This window comes from Mustela putorius, unplaced genomic scaffold, assembly GCF_011764305.1.
Source record: "Mustela putorius furo isolate JIRA1106 unplaced genomic scaffold, ASM1176430v1.1 tig00003834_pilon_pilon_pilon, whole genome shotgun sequence".
NCBI classification, from domain to species: domain Eukaryota; kingdom Metazoa; phylum Chordata; class Mammalia; order Carnivora; family Mustelidae; genus Mustela; species Mustela putorius.
The window spans coordinates 106,773,857-106,798,624 of NW_025421987.1; the positions used below are offsets into that span (position 1 = coordinate 106,773,857).

General features: G+C 49.4%; 1 protein-coding gene across 1 annotated transcript in view; it reads left to right on the plus strand.

The window, feature by feature from the left end:
• Window positions 1–2,480: 2,480 nt before the first annotated feature.
• The window catches only part of KY (kyphoscoliosis peptidase), a 46,625-nt gene continuing 24,337 nt past the window's right edge, over window positions 2,481–24,768 (plus strand). The window contains exons 1-5 of the mRNA XM_004762463.3: window positions 2,481–3,223; window positions 6,420–6,482; window positions 9,662–9,724; window positions 20,139–20,213; window positions 21,959–22,021. Coding sequence (XP_004762520.1) covers window positions 3,088–3,223; window positions 6,420–6,482; window positions 9,662–9,724; window positions 20,139–20,213; window positions 21,959–22,021 — 400 coding nt within the window. The 5' untranslated portion in view covers window positions 2,481–3,087. The remainder of the gene's footprint in view (window positions 3,224–6,419; window positions 6,483–9,661; window positions 9,725–20,138; window positions 20,214–21,958; window positions 22,022–24,768) is intronic.

The window sequence follows — 24,768 nt, forward strand, 5'->3', positions numbered from 1 at the left end:
CCCAGAAGGCTGGTATGCCTCCGGGCTATAGGGGGAAGTCGTGGCTGGCGGGGATCGCTCATTCTGTCCAGTTTGAGTCAAACATTTATTGAGCACCTCCTGTGTGCGATACACACGGAAGGCCCAGTGTGGGGTGTGGGGGAGGAAGATGGGAGGGAATTCAAGAATGAGGAAGACCATGACCCGGCCCTCCAAGAGCTTAATGCGGCCTGAGGCCAGGCAATCACTTCACCATACACTGTGCTATGAAGTAGAAGAGACCTGAGGTGGTTTGGAAGAGTTGGGGTCTTGTTTTGTTTTTTTTAACTAACATTTTTTTAAAGTTTTATTTATTTATTTGACAGAGAGGGAGAGAGAGAGAGAGAGAGAGAGCGCACGCACAAGTAGGCAGAGTGGCAGGCAGAGGGAGAGGGAGAAGCAGGCTCTCTGCTGGGCAGAAAGCCGGGGAGTTCAATGCCAGGACACTGGGATCATGACCTGAACAGAACGTAGAGGCTTAATGACTGAGCAACCCAGGCACCCCCTCAAACTAACTTTTAAATGTCCATGCGATTCCAAAAGGGGAACTGAGGGGGGTTAAAAAGAGAGGCAACTCAGAGAACTGGCATCTTTCAGGGGCTCCAAGAATCAGCGTGACCAGGAAGGCTTCAGGGTGGAGGTGAGGGCCAGTGTCAGACTTCAAAGGATGGCCACACTGTACTTGTCAGGAATGTACAAACACGCATTTCAGGAAGAAGTGACTGCAATGGCAAATTCAGAAGTGGGAGCAAGCCAAGCCAGGCTGGTCAAGGCAGCCTAAGAAGCAAGTCCCAGCTTCCGAAAAGGTTTCTGGGAAAGTTCTCTGGTGCCTCATGTAACAGTTTTTCCATATCAGCAGAAGCGAGGGTGTGAAGAGTCTACAACATAGTCCGTGCTCTTTACCGAGTTGCCCCACTTTCTGTGCACCCCTCCCCCACTGTACCAATGCAGAATACCACGTCATGTCTACAAATTGCCTGCAGAAAGCCTTCCATGTATTGGCTTTGTTTGTCACATCTGTCTAGAGAACACAGAAACCTACCTCCTGAGATCTCTAGAGGGCTGAAAGAGTTAAGACGGGTGGTCATCACTCTTTCTTAGGAAAAGCTAAAATGTGAGTCAGGACACACCCTTTCTGGTGAAAACCTCATCACCAGAAGCAAGCCTCCCCTTGTCAACCATTCCCCATCTCCAAGACAGCTCAGAGCTTAGAACACTGCGCCCACGGATATATCCCATCTTCAAGCAAAAGGGTGGAAGCAGTGTAGATGACAGAAGGACATGACTGAGTGTTCCTGTAATGGAGGATAAAGGCAACAGTACACCATTTTTGACTGTTCTTTGTCTTTTTGCATCCTGAAATTTCCAACTCATTGTGATTAAGATAATTAAAGGTCTGCCCGAGAATAGAGATAGCCCCTGGTTTGTCAAAGCCTAAACAAGGATGTGGATGAACCTGTTGGGTCAGATTGTGGAAGTTCTTGAATTCCAAGTTGTTTAAGATGGTGTCAGGATGGTGGGGCTAGTATGTTAAGGAAAGCCTAGAAGCAGAGAGGCCAGGTAAATGTGCTTGGGGAGTAATGGTCACAGCTGTGGCTGCCGCATGTGTGAGTTGGCAGGGGAGGAGTAAGAGATGACTCTATAGAATTAGGCTGGACCCAGGGTATAAATCACAGGCTGAGGGTCTGTTCTCAGTCCCATTGGTTGGGGTGGGGGGTTGTTGAACCCTTCAGAAGCTGAGGGTATATCTGGGCGGCCCCTGCCTCCATCACTGACTTGTCGCTTTGCCTGTCCACCTCCTCACCCTTAAAATGAGGCTTGAACCACAGCTACCATTGGGAGAGCACTTACTCTGCGCCAAGCAGCATAAGTACACTTCATTCTCACAACAGTCCTATGAGAGCCTGTATTTAATGCCCACAAGAGGGGTGGGGACATGGGGGGAAATGGCTTGTCCACGGTCCCATGGGCATCCAGTGGCAGAGCTAGAGCTGCAATCTAGCACAATACAGTCTGCCTCCAAGGGGGAGGTAGGAGCCCTCAGGGACCACGCTGCCACTCAGGGTCATTAACCTCCAGTGGGATGGGCCCCAGGGCAAAGGCTTCCGTGTGCACGGCATTTATTAATGGTGGAAACTTAAGTTAGGGGACTGGCCCCGGCTGGGTGGGCTCACTGTGCCAAGGGCTACCAGGCAGATGCGGCTGTAAACACTCCTGAGACTCGGAGCCAAAGGCCCTGCTGCTGCTGGCCGGCCTGGCCAGGCCCCACTAAAAATAGATGGGCTCTCGGGTCCAGCTCCCTGAGCACAGCAGGCAGGCTGCTCCCTGCCCCAGCCTCCTCCTCGCCCCTCCCCCCTGCCCCACCAAGCGTGAGCCGGGCTTCTAGAAGGAACAGAGATGTTAAAACTTCCACCACAGGCCAGAAAGAACTGCTAAGTTGATGCCCAATGGTCACGTTCCAAGTCCTGGTGCAGCCGTAATCGCAGAGGTCCAGACCCCAACACCCTACTCATCTCCCTCCTACAGAGGAGGCCGTCGACCTCCAAAACCCACACAGGCAAGAAGGGGGACCACCCCGTGCTCTTTTTTCCTTTTCCAGAACAGACTCGCACTGTTGACAGCGTTGTGTGGTGTCAGTGTTTGCAGCCCCTTCCGCAGGCGCCCCGGGAATCCCTGGAGCCCGCGGGGGACGAGGCAGCGCGGGGCCAGCCCCGGGGAACAGCGCCGGAGGCCGGGACGAGCGCTCCAAGTGCACCGGGCGGGAGGCTCTCTGGAGCTGGCGGCTGTGGCGCCCGCGGCCCGGGTGCAAGTCAGGGCTCGGCTGGGGACTTCTTTTCAAAGGTGACTTAGAGCGGCTTCGTTAGGGTAGCGCCCTCCCGGGCGGGCCCTAATGGCGTGTTTGGCAGAGTCAGCGAAACGCGGCGCCCAGCGGCTCGGCGGCGGCGGGGGAGCGCCCTCTCCCGCGCCCTCGCCGTCTCCCGCGCCAGCTAGCGGCGCGCACGGGGCCATTTGCAGAGCAGGCAGCGTCGAGAGCGGCCGCGGCGCCACGGCGGGGAGCGAGGCGGCACCATGGAGCTGAAGAAGGACAGCAACGCCGTGTCCATCGACATGCTGCTGATCGTGCACTCGGAGAAGCGGCGCGCCGCGCAGGGCACGCACTCGGACCGGCAGGCGGACCCGGGCGCGCTTCCGCAGCGCAGAGGAGGTAACGCGCGCCGGGCCCGGGCCCCCGGCCCCCAGCACCTCGGCCTCTTCGCCCTGGGGCCCGCCCGCCGGGGGGGCGCCTCAGGCACCCCCGAATGAGGTCAGCGAGACCGACCCTCTCCCGGTCGCTGCCTGCGCCTCTGCGCCCTGGCACCGGCGTCCCGTGGCAACGCGCAGCCCCGTGATTGCTCCGAGGTTGACTCCCTGCGTGAGCTGGTCGGTGCTTCCGTCAGCCCCCTGGGGAGCCACCTTCCTCCCAGCCACTCTCTGATGGGTGCACAGCAGGGTTAGAAGATGCCTTGGAGGAAGGGGGCCAGAGCCTCGGGCCTGACCCCTGTGTGGCCGAGACCTGCTCCTCACATGGCACATTGCGGAGCACAGGGGACCCAGGGAAGTCTGTGTGCTGAATTAGACTTTTTGACACGGAGCTTGCTTGGTGTCCTTGCACAACTCCTGGCCTCAGTTTCCCCTATCTTGGCCTCCCACAGTAGAAGTCTTAAAGGGTGATGTAAAAGGCACACAGGCTTGGGTCAGGCCAGCTAAAATCTGCTTTCTTCCACTCTCACGGATCTATTAATTTTACTCTTCCTACAGACTTTCGGAGGAAAGTCTGAGGAAGGGTAGACTGGAAAAATAAAGTGACTGTTTATAGAGAAGTTGTGGAAAGCAGCACTCACTGTAATCTCCAAAGAGGACACACTGAAGAGAATACAGATGGGGAAATCACAGATGTTAGATAAGCCCCTCAGAAGTTAGGGAATCAGTTTTAGGTGTAGGAGGAAGCCCTCCCAACCCTTCTGGGGGGCTGGTGTGAGGTTTGTGCTAGGCTGACCATGGGCCAGTGCTTTGGGAGTGATGTTTAATAACCCATGGGGTAGAATGACTTCTGCCTCCTGCCTGCCCTCCAGCACCAGAGCTCCTCCGAGTCTGCCTCTGGCTCTTCTGTCTGCAAAGGCCCTGTGTGCACTGAACCCCCACCTTCTACCTGCCCCACAGAAGCAGTGGTGCTGTGATTGGTTTGCCCCCCACCAGTCACACAGGCTGGAGCTGCCCCATAGTTCCTGGTGACCTCTTGGGGAAAGAAATAGATTCTGGAGGGCTGTGCATGTTATCAGGTACTCCAGTCTCTGGAGGGATTTGGGGCCAGTTGTTTGGGTTACTTGGTTCTTTGATTCTCAGAGCTGCTCCTAGGAGAGGTGGAAATGGCCCACCCGGGTATTTGTAATGAGGAAATTGGTAAGTCCACCTGCTCCTTGATTGAAAAGAAGCTGCCTCTCCTCCAGACACTGTGGTTGAGAAGGCCTCCCCCAGTGTGTGGCAAGGCCAGAGGGCCCCCAAGAGGCCCAGCTCCTGGTCAGCCTATGAGCCCCCTCCTCCCTTCCCCCCTCTGATTGCATCTCTCCTAAAGGTTCCAACACTAGAAAGAGAGGACGAGGAACACAGAGAAGCCCCAGAAATGGCAGGGATCAGGACTGTTCCCTGAGGCCTCCCACCCCTAGCACACACCCTACAGGACGCCAGACCAATACATTTCACACTCATGGCCACAATGCAAGGCAAGAAGATCCTGCTTGCCAAGGGTCTGTTATTTCTGCTGTTTGTCTCCAAAATTTTCCTGAAGGAGGTTTCTCCCAGACACTAGACAAGCAGAGAGACTGGTGTCACTTATTTACAATCAGCCTGTACCGAAGCAGAGGGAGAGTGTCCAGCCTCCAAGTCTGCTGGGCAGTGTTGATGTCCAAGAGACCCCTGGCTAAGCCGGCCTATGGGCCCACACAGCTGAAGGCAGGGAAACACTGAATTAAATTAGCATGTTCCGAGGCCTCCTGTTGGGGCACAAGATCCAAAATGTCCCCACACTTCTTCCAGGCATCTCCTCCTATCTCCCCTCCAGCCCAGGTCCTTGGCTCTGTGAAGGAGGACCTGAGCTCCATAATTGTCACAATGCAGAGGACTAAGTAAAGATGTGATCGGGTGGCTTTCTGCTGTGTCCTTGTGGCAGAAAGAGTCAGAAGGACAAGGAGGCTAAAAGAGTGTGTGCCCGGTGGCCAACAGATGCTCTCTGCTCTTTCCTCTACGGCCCTTCCATTCTCCTTTACACAGTGTTTCTCAAAAGCATGCCTGGACACCCTCACCTCCTAACCTGTGCCCTGGAGGAGGTGGCCTAAAGCCACCTCCACCCAGTTTAAAAGTGCCCCATAGTCAGGTTTCATTCCCCCAAGTTGGTGTGATGTGTGCATTCCACTCCACACAGGTGTCAGCAAGGGTTCCGAGCTGTAAGCCCGGATCCTAGCTGCAGAGAGCACTGGAGAAAAAAATAGCATTGGGAAGGGACTGGGGGACTTGCAGGGGTTGCAAGGGCTAGAAACCCGGGCTGGAGGCCGAGCTTCCTGGAACAGCACCATCAGCTGCCCAGCTGAGCTGGTCTGTTGAGGAAACCTCAGTTGCCACCAAAGGACCCTAGGGACTCCTTCCTCATCAGGAGCTTGATCTTACCGCAGCTGCTCCCATTGCCAGAACGTACACCATTTCTGTGCCAGGAACTCGACCTCGTAGCTGCCACTTCGAGCCATGACCAGAGAGAGAGAGCGAGAGAAAGCGAGAGAGAGCGAGCGCTTCTCTCTTGCATCATCAGGTCCTAAGGTGGAAGCAGACACAGGTCCCTCAGAGTGGCTGTGCCTGGGCCACACTTGTCCATGGTGCATAGGTCCATAGCTTGTCCATAGCTGCAAGGGAGGCTGGGAGACTATCATCCAGGGAGAATTTTCACAGTTTTCCAACAATCACTTGAGTTTCCTATAAGGATAGACCCTCTTTGCCCACCCTCTACCTTACATCATAGCTCTAAAAGCGGGAGATTCCTTGCATAGGGAAATAGGTAGGCAAAATGAATGATGAACATTTTCCACAATGTGCCTCCATATTCATGCAGCAGAGATATGGAGTGAAAAATGGGCATCTGTACTGTGGAAATTCTCCCCGAATGATCCTGACAATCACCTTTGAAAACTGCTATTCTAATATTTTCCTTTAATGTTTTAAAGTGTGTCTCATTTGTGGCAGCCTCTCCCGGATGCCGACAGAGCTGGATTCCTCCAGCCCCACCTCAGCCCAGATGCATTAGCAGCTGGCCCATCACTTGCTGGCCTGGGTCTTCCCACCATGGAGACCCTCAAGCCAGACCCTATATTCCACAGGATTCCAGGGCGTCAGAAACGGAATCCGGAGATGGCAGAGATTCGAAGGAAATGACGTGCAAGGTAACTCTCTTTTCATCTTATTTTTTATGTCTCTGTAATTCAACACATTGAAAAATGATGGAAGCATTCAATTTCACTGGCTGTAGATATCTAATCAATCAGAAAGTGGCTGCTCGTGATTCAGCCATGCCTCTGGGGCCACTGTGACCCCAGAAAGTTTTCCCTGGCATTGCATCCCCCAAATTTTGAGTGCGTTCCCCCTGGAAGTGGGGTTGCTCACATCAGGTCCGGTATCTACCCTTTGAAATTTTTTTCAGAAAGGGGGTGGCCTGTTTGGGGACATTATTACTCCAGGCCTAGGGAGATGGGTGCTGTATTCCTGTCTGGCTGGGGACCCAGAATATAGTAAGATCTGAGAGAAGTCCATTTCCAAAGCCTCCTTTCTCTGGTGCCAGCTGTCTGTCACCCTGCAGGCCCAGGACAGCTCTGGGAATGCCATCCATGGACTGACCCTACTAGGTATTTTTCTGTACCCTTCAGAGATTCATAAGCCCACCTTCCAAGAACAAACATCAGCGAAACTGCACTGTGGGCACATGAGAATTCTAACAAGAGTCATATCTCCACTCCTGGGGCCCCACTAGGGGTCACATTCAGATCTGGACTCATCAAATGCTGGCGTGAAGAATCCTCTGCAGGTGGAGAATCGGGCCCCCAGCTGAATGAGACCAAACAGCTATGCTCTGCCCTCCTGACAGTAACAAAAGGGAAGGATGAAATTCTAAAAGTAAATGCGTTCATTCATTCCCTCATCAAAGGTCTGAAGTGTTTCCTTCATGCCAGGCAGGATTCTAGGTGTTGGAATAAAAACAGTCAAGACCCCCTGCCTTCGTGGGCCCATGTTAATGATTATAATCGTAATGCTTTTCACTGCCATAGAATCCCAGCTCCCTGGAGGTTAAGAGCTTTCCTGTGTTCCCCGCCCTATGCACGAAGACAGATCATACTTGAGACATGCTCCTGCCCTGGGGACCAGCCCTTGGAGTCCTGGCTCATGGGCATACATGGTGGGATGGCTTCCTGACCATTGTTTCAGGGCCATAAGACAATAGATGCACCTGCTCTACCTGGACCAAAGCAGATGCCAAAGTTAGAAAACTAGACTGCAGGCTCATTAGAATTCTGAGAATCAGACCACCAGCAACCTGTCCACAAAATGCACAGCAGGCAATGCAAATATGCACGCTTGGCCAGCGTACAAGCGGGTGAGTGGAAAAGTGGGTTGAGGTGGGAGGGAAGAAACACAGCCATCTTCATTTGTTATAGCTTTCTTACCTTGAGTTGTCGGAAATTCATCTTAAGGCTTCTCAGCCATGTTATTACATGAGGAGACGATTGAAATAAAGTGAATTTATCCTACTTTTACCATCTTTAAGGCCCCTGATTTGAGGGAAGGTTAGTGGGAAAATACAACAAAATAAAGAGGATTACGGGGCACCTGGCTGGCTTAGTAGGTGGAGTGTGCGGCTCTTGTGGGCTTGAGCCCCATGTTGGGTGCAGAGATTACTTTAAAAAAATAAAAATATTTTTTAAAAATAATTTTTTAAAAAAATGAGGAGTGTGAAAGTAGTTCTTGCCAAACCACCAGAGAAAACTGAGATTTTCAGGTAAGTGGAGGCCTGGAGAGAGGCTCTGCAGAGCCTAGAAAAGATAAGGGTTGCATCACTCCACCAGTATAGGTATTTTAAAGTAAAATTTTATGCATGTTTTCAAGTTGCACATGTGCATGCAGAAACTAGAATCACAGCTTCTCTCTCTCTGTGTTTTCTGATGGTGAGACTCTGCGTACATACTTCCTTCACTGGCGTCCAAGGCACCCAGCCCTGGAAACGGGATGGCTTTCATCTGCAAAGGAGGCAGCTGATGGCTTGTGCTGGTGGAGTGTGCACAAATGTGGCCGAACATGGGGCAGATCCAAAAAGGCACATGTTCCCCTTCTCACTGCCCTGTGTGCTCCTTGAGCCGGGGTGTTGGCAGGGTGGGGGGAGCCTGGACTGCTCCAAACTTTTCCGAGCAGCAGGTGTTCGGGCCCAGCCAACCCCACTAGTTTGCCCGGCAACGGGCTTCCCCTGCTGTGATTGGCTACTTTCCTTGGTCCTGGCCGAAGTCTGCCTAGCAGCATGGGGACCGACACCCCATAGCCACAGGGAAACCAGTTGTGCAGCCCTGACTATAAATACCCACAGCAGCTATGCCAGCCAATCGTCCTCCTTGAGGATTCCCTTCCTGGATCCTGTTTCCTTCATCTGCCAGCCCAGCAGGAGATGTAGCCAGCTGTGGCTGAAGGAGGCAGCCTCGCTGTCCTCGCTTGAGTCTGGCCTAGAGCTCCAGACAGACATCATCGTGGATTGGCACACTCAGTGCTCCTAGCCCTTGGCCAGCCCACCGACCTCAGCCCTCAGGGTGAGGGTCCTGGCTGGGCCTGCTCATAGGAGAAGACTAGAGTAGGCAGGTTCTCCAGGGCAAGACCCTGCCAGGGGGATCAAAGATCCAGCCCAGCTCAGTGACCTGCCTATCCACCTTGACCACCTTCTGCCTGGGCCCAGGTGTGGGAAGCCCTGAGTGGCAGATCTGGTTGGGTGCACAAAGGAAGATGTCTGAATGGAACCTGCTGAGACCAGCGCCCCAAAGGCAGGCTATTTCCAGACCCAGGCCCTACCCTTAGCGACCACTTCCAGTGGCAGGCTGGACACTTTTTGCAGACCAGTGGGAGGCCAGGGAGAAGGTGGCAGGCCAGGGTGGTCACTGTGGAGGAAGGCCCTGCTGCCACAACCCTGGTCCTTCCCCAGCCCCTCCCCTGATACCTGCAGCAGACTCAGCAAGACCAGGCCGCCACAGCAGCTGGTAAGGGAAAGATGTAGGAAAAGGCGTTGCTTCATAAGAGAGGCAGGTAAGCCTGTGGGTTCCCCCTTCATGGCCTGTGGTAGGAATGGGGCCTTTCTCACAGCAGCCTGATCCCACTAGGCTCTGAGGACAGCTCAATGTTCCAAAGACATAAAGATCCCTAGTGCGGGATCCCTAGAACATTTGCACAGTGGGGGCCCTGAGAATGTCCGTGAAACTGACCCATACTGCAGGTCACCCCAACTCCTAAACAGGAGTAGAAGGCAAACTGTCCCCATTCTGTTCAGAGGGAGGCATTGTCCCAGTGGTCACTGCGGATCTGTCTTGCTTCACAGGAAGCCTGGCGGAGAAGCAGCATCCACAGCAGACCCAGGTCATCACTTCCTACGACAACCAAGGTAAGGATTCACCATGCCCCGTGGCCTCTCCTCCAGCCCCCATCTGTCTGTCTCTGCTCTCCAGGCCAGAACCACGGCAAGGGAAGAGGCAAACTTTCTTCTCTGCCCTATGGATGCTGGAGCACCCTCTCCATCTCCCTCTCCTTCTCCCCGCATCCCATGGGAAGCAGTGAGAGGCTGCGGGATGACATGCAAGAGAGTGATCAAGTCCTTGGGCCACAGAACCCACAGCTGTCCTCAGGGCCCTTGCTGTCATCACCAGAGCTAACATTTATGAGTGCTAACCATGTGCCAGGCACCCTGGTGGTCCATTTACATAATTATCCTCCTGCAAATGAACTTCACACTCATGTGATCCGTACTGTCAGCTGGCCTCGATTTATAGATGAGTAGTAAACTGAGGCTTGGAAAGGTTGTCATATGTCCAAGAGCACAGAGCCAGAAAGCATCAGAGTGGGGGGCCACCTGACCCCTACCTCCCCATGGCCACCCCCAAGACCTATGCTGTTAACCCTCGCACAGCAATGCTTTGACAGAGCTTCTGGAAAGCGGCCTTCCCCCTGCCTGCTCACTGTCCAAGCCTTCCCTCCTCCTGAGTCACTGCGGTTCCCTGGCCTCTTCTTCCAAGACGCAGCCTTCCAGGGCCTTCCACCCAGGGATGAATTTAACTCAGCAAAGGGAAGTGAGAGGGCCCTTCCTTGAGAATCCTCACTTCACAGGGATGGGTTCTGGGGGACTCTGTGGGGCTCAGACAAGGGTGTCACCATGCTGACTCTGCAGTTGACTAGATCTGGGAACACAGGGTATGGGGCCACAGGTTATGGGGCCAGGGGGGAGTGGACATGGGGTGGGGGGATGAGGCGGCAGGGGTAGAGACAGGAGGACTCTACAGCTACAGCTGGAGGGGAGACCAGGTTAATTAGAGACAACCGCCCCCTCACTAACCCCACTCCGCCCCTACCCACATAATAACCTCCCACCTTGGTTTCCTGCTCCGTTTTAAAGACTGAGGGCCTGGTACCTGAGAGCTCTCTTAGACTCAGCCCTAAACTTGCACCCCTGCTGTTCTCAGTGCTGATGCCCTGACTTGTAAGGAAATGATCTGACCATGTCCAGGGGGCAGTGGTAAAGTAGGAGTCCCGGGAGGACTCAGAGTCTCTCGGGGAATTGCCCTCAGAAACAGACTAATCCAGCATCCCCATAGACAGGCCCTAGCAGGCAGTGAGGAAAGGCCTGTCAAGATGGATTAGCAGCAGGAGGCCAAGTTTCCTTGCAACCAGGGCCACTATATCTCTTGGCAGATGGCTCCAGAACAGGCACCACTCAGCGGGCCCCCTGCCTTCCCCCTGAGCACACCACCCAGACAAACCTAAGCCCCCTGCCTCTCCGAAACGGACCAGCAGCACACACCTCACCACAAATCAAAAAGAACCAACACCTCATGAACATGAAAGTGGATTTACCACTACATCACTCATCTTGCTTAGTTCTGGCTACAGTCCCCGTTGGGGTCATGGTGTTATCCCTGCTTGTGCACAGGAAAGCCGAGCCAGGGGATGCTGTGGTCCCTGAGCCTGGTGCACCTGCCAGGCCTCCACAGGGCACTGCCCCCACCGTGTCCCAGGAAGATGGGCATGGGAAGGGGCCCACAAGTCCCCAGAGCCTCACCTGGCACACCACACCCTCGCGCTCATGCTCTCAACTTGAAGGCCACTCACGTTCCCCCTACTAGCACTCGAGGCTTCCAGAGAGCAGAAAGAATGGCAGGCTTGGTGTCCTAGGTGCAGAGCAGAGCCTTGTAGGTTGGAATAAGATGGGCCCAGTGGGGTCCTGTGAGAGCCTGAGCCCCAGTGAGGGAAAGGCTGCGCCTCTCTGGGGAGGAACTGGAGTCCAGAACAAAATGGACAAGGGTTCCTGCCCCTCCCTGCTGAGGGAGACAGACAGCCTTCAGAAGTAAAGTGCAGGGTGTTGAATGAGGCTGAAGGAAGGAACAGAGGCGGGAGGAGGATGGGGGGAGAGTGAGCTCCCTGGGGTGTGTGTTGGTTTCCTATGGCTACTGTAAAATTATCACAAGCTTGGTGGCTGAACGCAGATATTCTCTTCAAGGGCTCTGGAGACCTTTTGGAGGCTCCAGAGGAAAATCCGTTCCTTGATTCCTCCAGCTTCCAGAGGCTGCTGGCCCTTCTTGACTTGTAGCTGATCACTCCATTGTCTGTGACCACTGTCACATTGCCTATTCTCCACATAAGTAGCTCAATCTCCTGACTCCGTTTTATAAGAATCCTTGGGATTACACTGAGCCCACCAGATAATCCAGAATGATCTTCCTCTCTCCAGATCCTTAACTTAGGCACATCTCACAGTCCCCTCTGGTGGGTGAGGTAACATTCACAGGTCCCCAGAATGAGGGCCTGGATGTCTTTAAGGGCTATCACACAGCCTGCCATGTGAGGACAATGTAAAACAGAGTCATTGAGGGAGGCCACCCTGAGAAGATGACATTTGCATAAGGGAGGAGATGAGGAGGCCAGTCTTATGGGCAACGGGGAAGAGCTTCTAGCAGGAGCACCAGGTATGAGAAACCTAATGCAGGGGGTGACAAACAGATCACTGGAATCTTGGAGTTTCGTGAGAGGGCTGAGAGGGCTGCCTCAGAAGATCGGTCTGTAATGGGTGGTTGGGTGGAATGACAGGAGCGTGATCCCCCGAGTCCCTGTGATTTCAGGCCCCAAAAGTGACTCCTGAGTTCCCTTTTGAGGTTTCTGTCCTGCCAGGTCCTGCACCCTTGTCCACACGCGGGCACTCTGGACCTTCATTGATGATGCAGGCACTAGGGTCACACTGCCTGCACTTCCAGACCTGGAAATTCCAGTGGGCTCTGCTCTGCAGAAGGAACGCTGAAGGGCTCTGACTTTTCAAGAGCCCAGTGAAAGCTGGAATGGGTTAGCAAGTTAGGGGCATGAGAGACGCCCTTTGTCATCCCCCCAAGCCTCACGGGTGCCCCCCCTCCCAGTGGTATCAGCACACTCTGCCGTCAGGGGGTCATCTGGTGATGAGAACTGCTGGTGGGCCTTTCCTGCTGCGTTGGCCGGAGGCTGGTGAGGAGTCTGCAGAGCTGGACTGCCCCTGCCACCCTCTGGTGTGCTGCTTCCGGGGTAGCAGGGGCACTTCTTCTTGGGTGTGGACTGCTGCTCCCTGGGCAGAAACCACAGCACGCCTCTGCCAAGCACCTACCCTGGAGCTCTTTTTCAGTGTCTCTGAATTACAGATGCTTTAGCTGAGGCTTCCTGACTCTCAACTCCTGCAGGGAAAGATTTCCAGGCAAAGAACCCGGTTATTAACTCAAGTTCCAGTTCTAAAAAGCATTATTGAGGCCCCTTCAGCCAAGGGTGGCAAGGATCTGACGTGAATCCCCCAGCCCGCGCCCCTGCCCCCAGCCACACACATACACACCCGCACATGTGTGCACACTCACACACACACTCATGTGCCCACAGTCCTCGCTAATTAATCGACACTCCAGGCAGCCACTTCCAGTCAGTCAGAGTTAATGAACAATGAGAAATCTGTTTGCCATCTCTGCATTAGATATTCTGAGCAAATTAGGCCTGGAGACAAACCCTCATTCAAACCTGCAGAGACCTGGGGAGAAGCTGCTGAGGGGGAGAATTCTCCTGACCAGGTACGAGGTAGACGCCAGGCGGTCGGCCATGGCCGTGCTGAGCCTTGCCAGCTGTGTCTCCATATCTCAGAGGAGAGGGAAAAGGAAACAAAGCTGGTGGCATCTGGGAAAGGGCCCCAGCAACCACTTGTCAAGGGGAGCAGGAGACACCTGTGAATGTACTGCTCCTAACACACCCAAGGCTGCAGCTTCGGAGATGTTGTTTGGGTGACAACTGGCAGAACCAGGGAGGGGCACCATGGGAGAGCTAGTCAGGTGACCTGGCGTCCCAGGAAGGGCCTCCTGTGGGTTTGGTAGGACCGTTAAGATTGGTGTCATGGTATCTGACTGTACTTGGGCTTTAGTCCTTACTTGAAATCTTGCTCCAAATGATGTTCCACTCTTTATCATCAGATGATTGGTCAAGTTAATTTTTGTCTTAAATTAAGAGTTTTATGTGATACAGGAATGTAGTAGTCTGCAAAATCTTACCATTTCACACCTTTAGGAAGCACAGAGCTCCTCAGTGACTCTTGCTCATGTAAGACAGCACACCCAGGCCCAGTTTCTGAGGCAGAGAAGTTCCCCCTCCAGCCACCCTGGCAAGGGTCCTCACATACCTGTGTGTGTGATAAGAGTGGGTATCACACTCCCACAGATCAGGGAGACCAGGGAACTTTGTTGTTTTCCTCAAAGAGATCTGACAAGCAATGCTGCTTTGGGGGAGAGTCAGGAAATGGGGCTCAGGAGAATAGTGGAAGTTGAGCCCCTATCCATGAGCAGGTAGAGAAGAGGAAGTGCAGGAAAGAGAGAAGGGATTGGAAATGGCTGGTTGGACCTTGCAGGCCACATCAGTGTATCAGAATATCTCAACAGCCACCCTCGGCCAGGGCTTTAACAGTCCCTTGTTTTTCAGCTCACTCCTTCTTTGACAAAGAAGCATGGCTGAATTGGGGGTGGTTAGAAGGGCCTAGATGTTAGATGTGAGATGTTTGGGGAAGGGGTTTATTATTGAGCCCTAAACCAAATTGTTCAGGTTTGCAGCTTCTTACAGCTTCTGGGTATTGTTCCAGTCCAGCATTTTCTGAATTGTGTTTCACAAAATAGTACTGGGTCATACCGACTTCTTCACTGCAGGACTTCTCAGAGCATTACATGCTGAGACCTGAGAAAAGGGGAGAGAGTGGGCAGGTTTTTTAAATCTGTTTCTTGTAAGGCATCTTGCAGCCAAGTACAGCTTGGCACTCACTTTGGAAAACACCTGAAAGTGTTTCCGATGGAAAAAGTGGAAAGGCAAAGGATGACAGGCCCATGCAGCATGAGAAGACACATGGGAAATGCTTGCTTTTGGCAATGGCACCCCGATCCTAGGACCAGAACCGAATTATGCTTTGAATTCTGAAATACTTAGAGTCTTAATTATAAAATCACACACTGATTTTCTTTCACAGTGAATGTGCTAGAAACTACACTCAAAGTGATGTTAACCTCTACAGAGTAACGCTATTTGGAAGGCCACATTGTATCTTACAAAATTATTTGAGATTTACCCTCTTTGGCATGTAGAGCAAGTTTATGAGCCACGCAAGAAAGTCAATATTGTTACTCTGTGAAAAATAATTGCAATACACTTAGCAGGGGACCTGTTAGTAAAAAGAACTCTTACAAAATTAATAAGAAAAAAATACATGAGTAGGAAAATAAGTAATTCACAAAAGAGGAATTTTAAATGGCAAATGAACATATGAAAAATACACTAAAAATTAAATACACAAAGATGAGATGTCATTATTCACTAATAAAAATTTCTGAGATTGATAAAAATCAAACACCAGTGAGTATATCAGTGACCTATTTTTCTATTACAGATCACCCCAAAACTCAGTAGCTTAAACCAGTAAGCATTTACCAGCTCACAAGGGCACAGGTTGGCCAGGCGTGCTTGCCTGAGACACACCCAGTTCACCGCAGGTCTTGGCCCGGTTTGCTCGTGTATTCGTGGTCAGCTGGTAAGTTGGCTGGAGACCAGGTAGGGTAGGGTGGCCTCACCTGAGATGCCTCTGCTCTGTTCCACGTGGCCTCTCCTCCTCCAGCAGGCCAGCCTGGGCTCATGCACATGGCATTTGTGGCTAGAATCCCAAGAATGAGGACAGAAGCTGCAAAATTTCTTGAGACCTAGGCTCAGAGCTTGCCCAGCATCACTTATATTAACATCACATGCTAACTAGCCAAACCACATCGTAAGGACAGACAGCTCACATTCAAGGGACAGAACGAAAGACCTCTCAGAAGTACAAAGTTTTGTGACCAGTTTTGCGATCAAATACAGCAAACACAGCGGGCATCCTCTCATGCTAAGGGTGTGGTCCTCAAATGATAAAATCATTCACCGGAAGTTTGCTAGTATATAACAAAAGTCTTAAAAATCTCTATAAGCTGTGATCCATATTTAAGAATTTATTCAAAGGAACTGATTTGAAAAGAGCGTAAAGAGATGTGTATCAGAATGTTCAGACATCGCTGATTATAAGAATAAAACATTGGGGAAAAGTTAACTATCCTACCAAAAGGGATGGCTTATGTGGATTATAAACCCTATGTAGAATAGAGTACTATGCAGCCCACTGAAAATGATGATGTAGGACTATATTCACTGACACGTGAAGAGCCAAGAAAAGAAAGCAAGTTATGAAGAACAAGTTTACTCTAACCCTGCTTTGGACTTTCACTCTTTATTTTATATCTTCCTGTATCATCCAGATTCTTATATCTTCCTGTATCATCTGCTCAGGCTTTTTTGTTCAGTAGGTATTTCTGTTTTTGTTGTTGTTTTAAATTACTAAATTCGAATTGTATATAGTTTAATGGGTTTTAATGCATGCATAACGCTTGCTCATGTTATCACCCCTACATTCAGAATACAGGGCACTTCTGTCACCCCAAAATTCCTTTGTGCAGAATCTCCGTAATTATATCCTCTTGCCTCTCCTAAGAGTTTCTTTGCATTATTGAGAAGTATTCCTTTATATGGACCTAGCACCGGGTGTTTACCCATTTACCCACCGAAGGACATTTAGGTTGTTTCCAGTTTGGGGTCACTGTGAATAGAGCTTCTGTAATGTTTCTGTCTAGGTTTCCATGTGAACGTAAGTGTTCATTTCTCTGGGATAAACGTTCAAGACTACAGTTGTTGGGTCATACGTTCAGTGTATGTTTTGTTTTATATGAAACTGCCAAACCATCTTCCAGAGTTGTTACTTTACAATCCCACCAGCAGTGTGTGAGATCTGATTTCTCCACAACTTTGTCAGTATGTTATCACTATTTCTTATTACTGCTCTTCTAATAGGTATGATATCTCATTGTGGTTTTAATTTGTTTTCCTAATGGCTAATCATGTTGAACATCTTTTCTTATGCTTATTTGCCATCTGTAATCCCTTCTTTGGTGAATATCTATTCTTTTACTCGTTTTCTAATTGGAATGTCTTTGCACTTCTGTGAAAAATCAATTTGCCATATTTGCATGGCTCTATTTCTTAACTGTGCTCTATTTATCTATATCTGTCCCTTTACCAATATCACACTGATGACTGTAGCTTTATAACACATCTTAAAATCAGCTGGCTGGAGTCCTCTAACTTTTTTTTTTTTTCCCAAAATCGGTTTGACAACTCAAGTTGCTCTATCTTTCCATCTATATTTTAGAATCACCTTGCCTCAATCTGAAATATATAAAATTCTTGGGGCGCCTGGGTGGCTCAGTGGGTTAAATATATATAAAATTCCTCCAGGGTGTTTGAATGAAGCTGCATTAAATTTATATAGATCAATTTAGGGAGAATTTCCAATTTAACAATATTGAGTTCTCAATTCATGAACATGGTATGTTCACCCACTTATTTATGTCTTCTTTAATTTTTTAATCATATTTTGTAGTTTTCAACATTCAGCTCCTGAACTTTTTTTTAGATTTACACTTAGGCATTTCAATTTTGGGGGGCTATAGTAAATATTAATTTTTTAACCAGTTCCCAATCATTTGTTGCAAATATAAATATATTCGATTTGGGGGTGCTGACCTTGTATCCTGTGACCATGCTAAACTTTATTAGTTCTAGGAAATTTCTTTGTAGATTACTTGATATTTCCTATGTAGATAGATGTGTCATATGTGAAAAAGGAGAGTTTTATTTTTTCCTTTCCAATCGATAAGGCTTTTATTGCTTTTTGTTTTGTTTCATTTCACTGGGTAGAACTTCCAGTGTAATATTTATTAAGAGCAGTAAGAGTGGACATCCATGCTTTGTTTCCATCTTCAGCGGAAGACATTCCATTTTTGACTATTAAATATGCTGTTAGCTATAGATTTTTCATAAATACCCTTTTTCAGTTTAAGGAAGTTCCCTCCAATTCCTAGTTTATTGAGAGATTTTACCAATATTAAATTTTGTCAAGCGCATTTTGTGCATCAATTGATATGATCACATGGTTTTTCTTCTTTGGCCTGCTAATATTATTAGGTGAATTACATTTATTGGTTCTCAAATATTGAACCAGGCTTGAATTGCCTAAATAAATCACACTTGATTGTGGTGTATTAGTCTTTTGCTATATTGCTGGATTTAATTTTCCAATATTTTTTGAGAATTTTTGTGTTCATAGGAAATACTGGTCTGAAAACACAAAGAAAAAGAAAACAAATATTGGGCTGTAGGGTTCCTTCCTTGTGCTGTCTTGGTCCGGTTTGGGCATCAGATTGATGATGGCCTCATGAAATGGGTAATGAATATTTGCTACTCTTCTGTTTTCTGAAAGATCTTATTTTAAAAATTGGTCTTATTTCTTTTTAAATATTTCTTAGAACTTGTCAGTGACTAGACCTGGCATTTGTTTGTTTCTGAAAGATTTTGAACTACAAGTAGTTTTTAAAATGGGTACAGGGATACTGAGGTTATCTACTCATTGGATGAGTTTTGGTAGTTTGTAACTTTCAAGGAATTGGTCCATTTCATCTAAGTTGTAGAGTTTATGTACATAGGGATGTTTGTAGTATTTCCTTATTATTCTTTTAATACATATGTGATCAGTAGGGGTCTCACATATTTCATTCCTGATCCTGGTGTCTTGATTCCTGATTCGTGTCTTACCTCCCTTTCTTTCTGCTCAATCTGGTTCTTATTTTGCTGATCTTTCCAAAGAACCAGCTTCTGGTTTCATTGATTATTATCTCAGTATTTCTGCATTTTTTTTCTACACCACACTATTTCTTGTCTCCTTCTGAAATTTCAATAACATGAATGTTAGACATTTAAGATTTATCCCAAGGTCCCTGAAGTTTTGTTCACTTTTTCTTGCTGTTGTTCATATTGGATAATTTCTATTGATCTTTCTTCAAATTCACTGACTCTTTCCTCTGTCATCTCCATATTACTACTTAGTATATCCAGATAATTTTTCAATCTATTATATTTTTTAGTTCTAAACTTTCTATTTGTTTCATCTTTATAATTTCTGTTATTTTGTTGATTCTTGGCGTCTTTCCATTTATTTCAAGACAATTTGCCATCACTTCTTAGAGCATGGTTACTATGGCTCTTTGAAAGTCTGTCTGATAATTCCAAAATCTATGTCATCCTGGACTTACCATCTGTTGATTATCTTTTCCTTTCAAGTACAGTTACTCCTGGTTCTACCCATGCTGGGTAATTTTGGACTGCAGCCTTTGCAATGCTATGCAGACCTGCCCTGCACATTAACTTCCCAGTGGCCACTCGAGGCATTGACCTGCCCCATCAGTTTAGTTCCCAAAGACTGTGGTATGATGCAGTATGATGCTTAGGATGAGATCCATATATCTTCAACACAGAGGTGACCAAAAGAGTTCATCCATACCTGCATAGATTTGCTTTCTTGAGCTCCCTCCCCTTCACAATTCACTTCCCAGTTCTCCAGCATGAAAGCTGGACCTTAGTTTCCCCACCCTGCCAGGTACTTCTCACAACTCTGTCTGCACCTAGAGACAATCAGTGGGGGACAGAGAGAGAGAGAGGAAAAAATTGAGTATTTGCCCTCACATTCTAGGGAATCATAACTTCTCTAGTGCCCTCCCTCAAAGACTCGGGTGCTTAAGGTTTTGTCTGACCAACAAAATCACTGCTACACTGCTACCAACAGACTTTGCTAGGGGCTGAGTGAGGAAATAACAGAAAAAAGGGTGGGGGTACAGCAAGGAATTTCCCCCACACTCTCTGACCCTTAGAGGTTTCCTTTCTTAATCCACAAGCTGAAAGAAAGGACTTCTCATGGAGCACTGCTTCTCTCTACCCTTTGTGTACTTCTGGATTTGGGGTTGCCTTTGAGTCCAGTCTAAGTAATATGACAGGGGAGGGGAATGGTGAGCTCACTGCAAATCTGGTGGTGCTTTAAATGCTAATCCTATTCCCCAGCTTGCCTTCTCCGATTTACCTTACAGAATCCGCAAATAGTCGCTCCATGCATTCTTTCCAACATTTATAGTCACATTCAGTGGAAAAGACAAGGTAGAATGTTCTTATTCCATCTTGCCTGGATCTGAAAACTGCTTGTATTTTGTTGGTTTTTTTTTTTTTTTAATTTTTAAACAAGAGTTATTTGTATATTCAGAAGAAAGTTTAAAACCAGTTGTGTTTTGTTGTTCAAACATCTGTCACGGGACATTGCACTCTTTCCTGGCAACATCCAGCTGAGAATATCACCTCCCGTTCCTTTGCAGGGACACAGCTGACTGTGGAGGTCCACCCTCGAGATGCCATGCCCCAGCTGCTCAAGAAGTTCTCCTTGGCTAAACGTACGTACGTACAGGGCTATGTGTGTGTGGAGGGCTGGCAGGGAGGAATCAAAGTCACTTAATGGGCCAGAGCCCAAACTAGGCCTCTTATGGGAGCAGGAGAAGAGTAATGTAGGTCTACACACTGGCAGGAGGCAGAGGCATGATGGGTTCATTCTGGGGCCTCTTTTCTCCATAAGTGATAGCCACTGTTCTTGAGTCTGTGCAGTTAGGTGTGGGTAACCCAAGGCATTTAGCTAAAGATGAATTTTATCACAAGAGTATTGTTTTTAGATGCCCTTTATTGTCTTCCCCAAAAGTGGCAGACCCAGTGGTAAAGATTTTATATTCATTAGCTTTTTAGTGCTTTGTTATAAACCAACATTATCCTCACCTTATAAGTCAGCAAAGTGAGGCCCAGGAAGGTAAAGTACCAGCTAGAAGTGGGTCAGAACCAGGTCTGCCTGAGACCTATACTCTTAGCCACATGCTTGGGTGCCTTTTGTGCAAGGTGCATAGACCCAGGCCCATGATGTCTATTCCAGATGTCTGGCCCTCTCCAGACATCTGTCTACCTTATGGCTAAAGAGGCCTAGGGAAATTCTGGCCAAGGAATGTCGACTCCAGAGCAGCCAGGGCTCAGGTTCTCTCTATGTCCATGCATGGGCAAGGCAGGGCCTTCTGGCTGCCTGCTCCTACAGCCATCGGAGGTCAGGGTCTCAGAAAGGCAGTCAGGTGTATAGCAGGCAGGCCCTGGAGTCAACTGGCTGGGCTCAGATCGCTGCTCTCACCTTGGACAAGTAGCTTAACTTTCCTTTTGGAATCAAATTCCTCATCTATGGAAGGAGGAAAATAATTCACCTTCCTTCATAGGACTGTTGTGAAGTTAAATGAGATAATCTAAAGCATAAGGCAGCCATGGGAAGTGCACAAGAAATGCTAGCTTCTTGTTGAACCCTCATCACTCTACCAAATAATGGAGATGGAAATAAAATATAGATGTAAGAAACACAAGGACCACTGTTTCTCTGTGCCTCTATTCATTTGCATCCTTCCGTTGTTGTATTTATAACCTTCGGTGGGTTTCAAGGGTATGTAAAACAGCCCACCTTGACACCCTACTCCCCACTTCCTCCTGGTTCCATTAGGGACCCACATCTTCCTGACCTGGTTTCAAAGCAGCAGCCCCTCTCCTGGAGGAGTCTAATAACCCTTGGCAACCATTCTGTGTGAAAGTCCAGGATTAATAGGATTTGGTTGCCTTGAGCCTTCCTTCCTGAGGAATCATTTAATGATTGCTTGACCTTTCTGGGTTTTAGCTCCATAGGAACTGCCTTTCCCTCGCCCCACATTTATTTCTTCCCGTGGTCAGCTCTTATCTGGCAATGAATGCACTGGTGATCTTAGCAACCCCAGATGCATTCCAAGATGGCAGGGGACTCTGGAGCAAGGCGGAGCTCCAGGATCCAGGCAGACTCACAAAGGAACACTAATTGTTGATGTCAGAGTAAATCCTGCCTTTGTTCACAGACCACTGTTCTCTCTCTTGTCATTCCTTCCTTGTTGCCAGTGCTTCCTCAACCACAGGAGGAAGTCCAGAGTTATTCCAGCAGTAATGGATGGTGGGTGATATGGGAGCAAGAAGGCGAGGGGAAGACAGTGAGAAGGAGGGGTCAGAAGCCAGGACCACCACCTAGACTATTGTCTGTGCTTGCATTTGGATTTCTCTTGAAGCGTCTCCACTTCTGACCTTTGGGATATTGCAGGTTTACAAAGTGATAAAAATGGAAACACAAGACCCCGGCAGCCTGGAACGAAAGATGCCCACGGTGAGTTGCAACACCTGCTCCAGGGCCATTCTGTGGGATGGTAAATTGGTTTAGCCTCGTAGGCCAATCTGTGTGAGAGTTGGGGGCCACCCCTGGGCTCAGGATGGGGATGAGAATCATGATTGATTAGCAATGTCTGCCATGGACACGGGCAGGGTAATGAGAAGCTCACACACCATGTGACCCCAAAGCTGAAGCATAAACCCCAATAACAAGGCAACCCATTACAGAAAACATATTAAAAACAGAATTCAGAACTGTGTTAACTTTAAATGGAATGCCAAGCATCTGTAAGGTAGGAGGCATGTGAATACGCAGAACAGGACAGAGGGTAAAACCCTGAATGGGATGATAGATGGCCTGCCTTCTAATTCTATTTTTGTCCCTCACTCACCTTCTGTGGGCCTCAGTTTTCCTCTCAGTAAACCAGATGACGTCTAAGGTTTGGTAGAGTTTGGCACTTCTTCCCATTGTTTTGCTTTAAAATTAGAATAATTCAGTTAATGCCACTGGTATTTTAAATGTATTTATGCAAAATCATATTTAGAGCTTATGTAATCTCTTCAGAAGGTAAATTTAATGAGGCATAAATCATTGTGGGTATTTTTAATGTTCAGATATTGTAAAATGGAACCAAGAAAGGGTAAAATTAGTAATAGGGTTTTGAGTCCTATTTTAGAAATGTCATCCTTCTTTTCAGTGGGGGCGGGGGAGACCTCATTTGCAGAGTTGTGCTGAGCAGAAATCTGTTAAATGTAAGTCCACTTCATATCCACTTAGGTCAGCCTGCTAGCCCTTGTCAGAGAGTGGCAGGACCTGGATTCTGTGGAAGGAGAAGGCACTGAGAGCCTGCCGCCGGTCCCTAACTCCTCCCTTGGAGGTGGCTGGACAAGGGCTGTGCTCACACCACACAGGATAGGGACTGACAGTGGTCTAAGTAATAAGAGACAAGAGATCCCAGCTCCAGAATCAGAGATGTGAGCCACAATGGTGCTGGGCCTCCAGGGAGCCCCAGGGTAAGAGTATACTGGGCAGAAGATTTGGGAAGGGTCCAGGAAATGTCTTGGCCCTTTTAGAAGGAATAGAAAAACACAGAAAGAAAATGCTGGACTGGTGAGTGACCACCACAGCCTCAGGGTCTGGGCAGCCTGCCACCCCCGCCAGCATGCTGTGCCCCCTCTCGGGAGAGGAACAGCCCTCAGATCCTGGTTGTGTCTGAGCCCGTGAGGTGGTGAGGACCCATTCAGAGGTTTGGGGTCAAAGAGACCAAACCCCTCTAGGGGCCACTGCAGATGTCAGCAAGAAACAAAAATGCAGTGCAAAGCAGCCTTGGGGAATGTACCAGAGCTGATGGGGTTGTAAGGAAGGAAGGCCCGTTGGGAAGTGCGGGCAGACCCACATGGCCTGCTCAGACAGCTGACTGGAGTTTGAGAGCTCCTCTGTGGCTGGAAGTTGGCCAGCACCCTAACCAGCTGCCACTGCCCCTCAGCTGATGCTGGCCCAGGAGGGTTGTGCAGGAGCTCCTTCCACTCCCTCACCCCCTGTCTTGGGCCTGTGGCACTAAGGCACGAGTCTCTCACAGACCTTGAGGGATGCACAGCCCCCTCAGCGGGCACCGAGGCTTTATACCTTCTCTCTTGTGTTTGCCCACAGGGGACTCCCAGCCCACACCCTCCCAGGGAGCAGAGTGCCACTAACCTTACAACGCAATCCACCATCTCCTTCACTCTCCCGGGGGCCCCACAGATGTGTGCTGCAGCCCAGTGGCTGAGTCCAACAGCCCCAGGGAGGGGGAGGACCTGAAGGTCAGGCCCCTGTGAGAACCAAGGCTTCATGCAGCCCCCAGAGGACGCTTTTCCCATGTTGCTCTGTGGTTTCCAAACTGGCTGCCATCCCCTGGGGGCCCAAGAGCACCCAGCCCAGAGTTGGGTTATCAGCGAGTTCTGGGATGAGTGTCCCTTTGGACCCATTGTCCTCACCTACACCCTGGCCTCCCACCCACCTTGCCTGCTTTGGTCGGCCTTTTGAATAAGGGAACCCTGAATAAGAGGGACCCTGCCAGAGCCCAGGCTCCCTGTCAGCCTGAGACAGGAGTTTGCTGCCCATCCATGGCTGGTCTGACCACTGGTCAGTTAGCCCTGCAGCAGCTGACTGGGGCTGTGCTGTGTCCTGGCTTACTATGAGAAAGGCGAGCACAGATGAGTGATTGTGGGGACCAGCCTCCCTCTGAAGCCTGCCCACAGCACTTGGGGTGCACGTCGTTAGCTCACACTTGGTTTTCCTGGGGTCCTCCAATCTCCAGCTAACTGTGGGTTTGGGAGGAAGCTTGTCTGAGTGCCAAACCCACAGAAGATTGCATGGCTTGGTGTTAGCACACCCTCCTTCGATACCCAGGGTGCCCTCCACCCTGGGCGCCGTGGCTATGGCACAGACCCTCCCTCCTTGAGCCCGCCAGGGACTGGCAGCATTCCTGGATGCTTCCCACAAAGCATACTTTCCTGAAACAGTTAGCAGGAAATCTGCAGAAAATTGTATGATGGAGAGAAGGGGTTCCATCATTAATATATCTGAACACTGCTGAGTTCATTGAGGGGAAACCAGTTTCTTTACTGCTGACTTCCCGAGGTCTGCAGATAGGCTTAGATCCCCTGTGAGTCTCCAGAAGAACTGGAGGAGTTGCCATTGTTCACAAGCCCATTTGACTAAAGAACTCTTCTAGGAGATCTAGTCCTTTGGGAGCAGTGTTT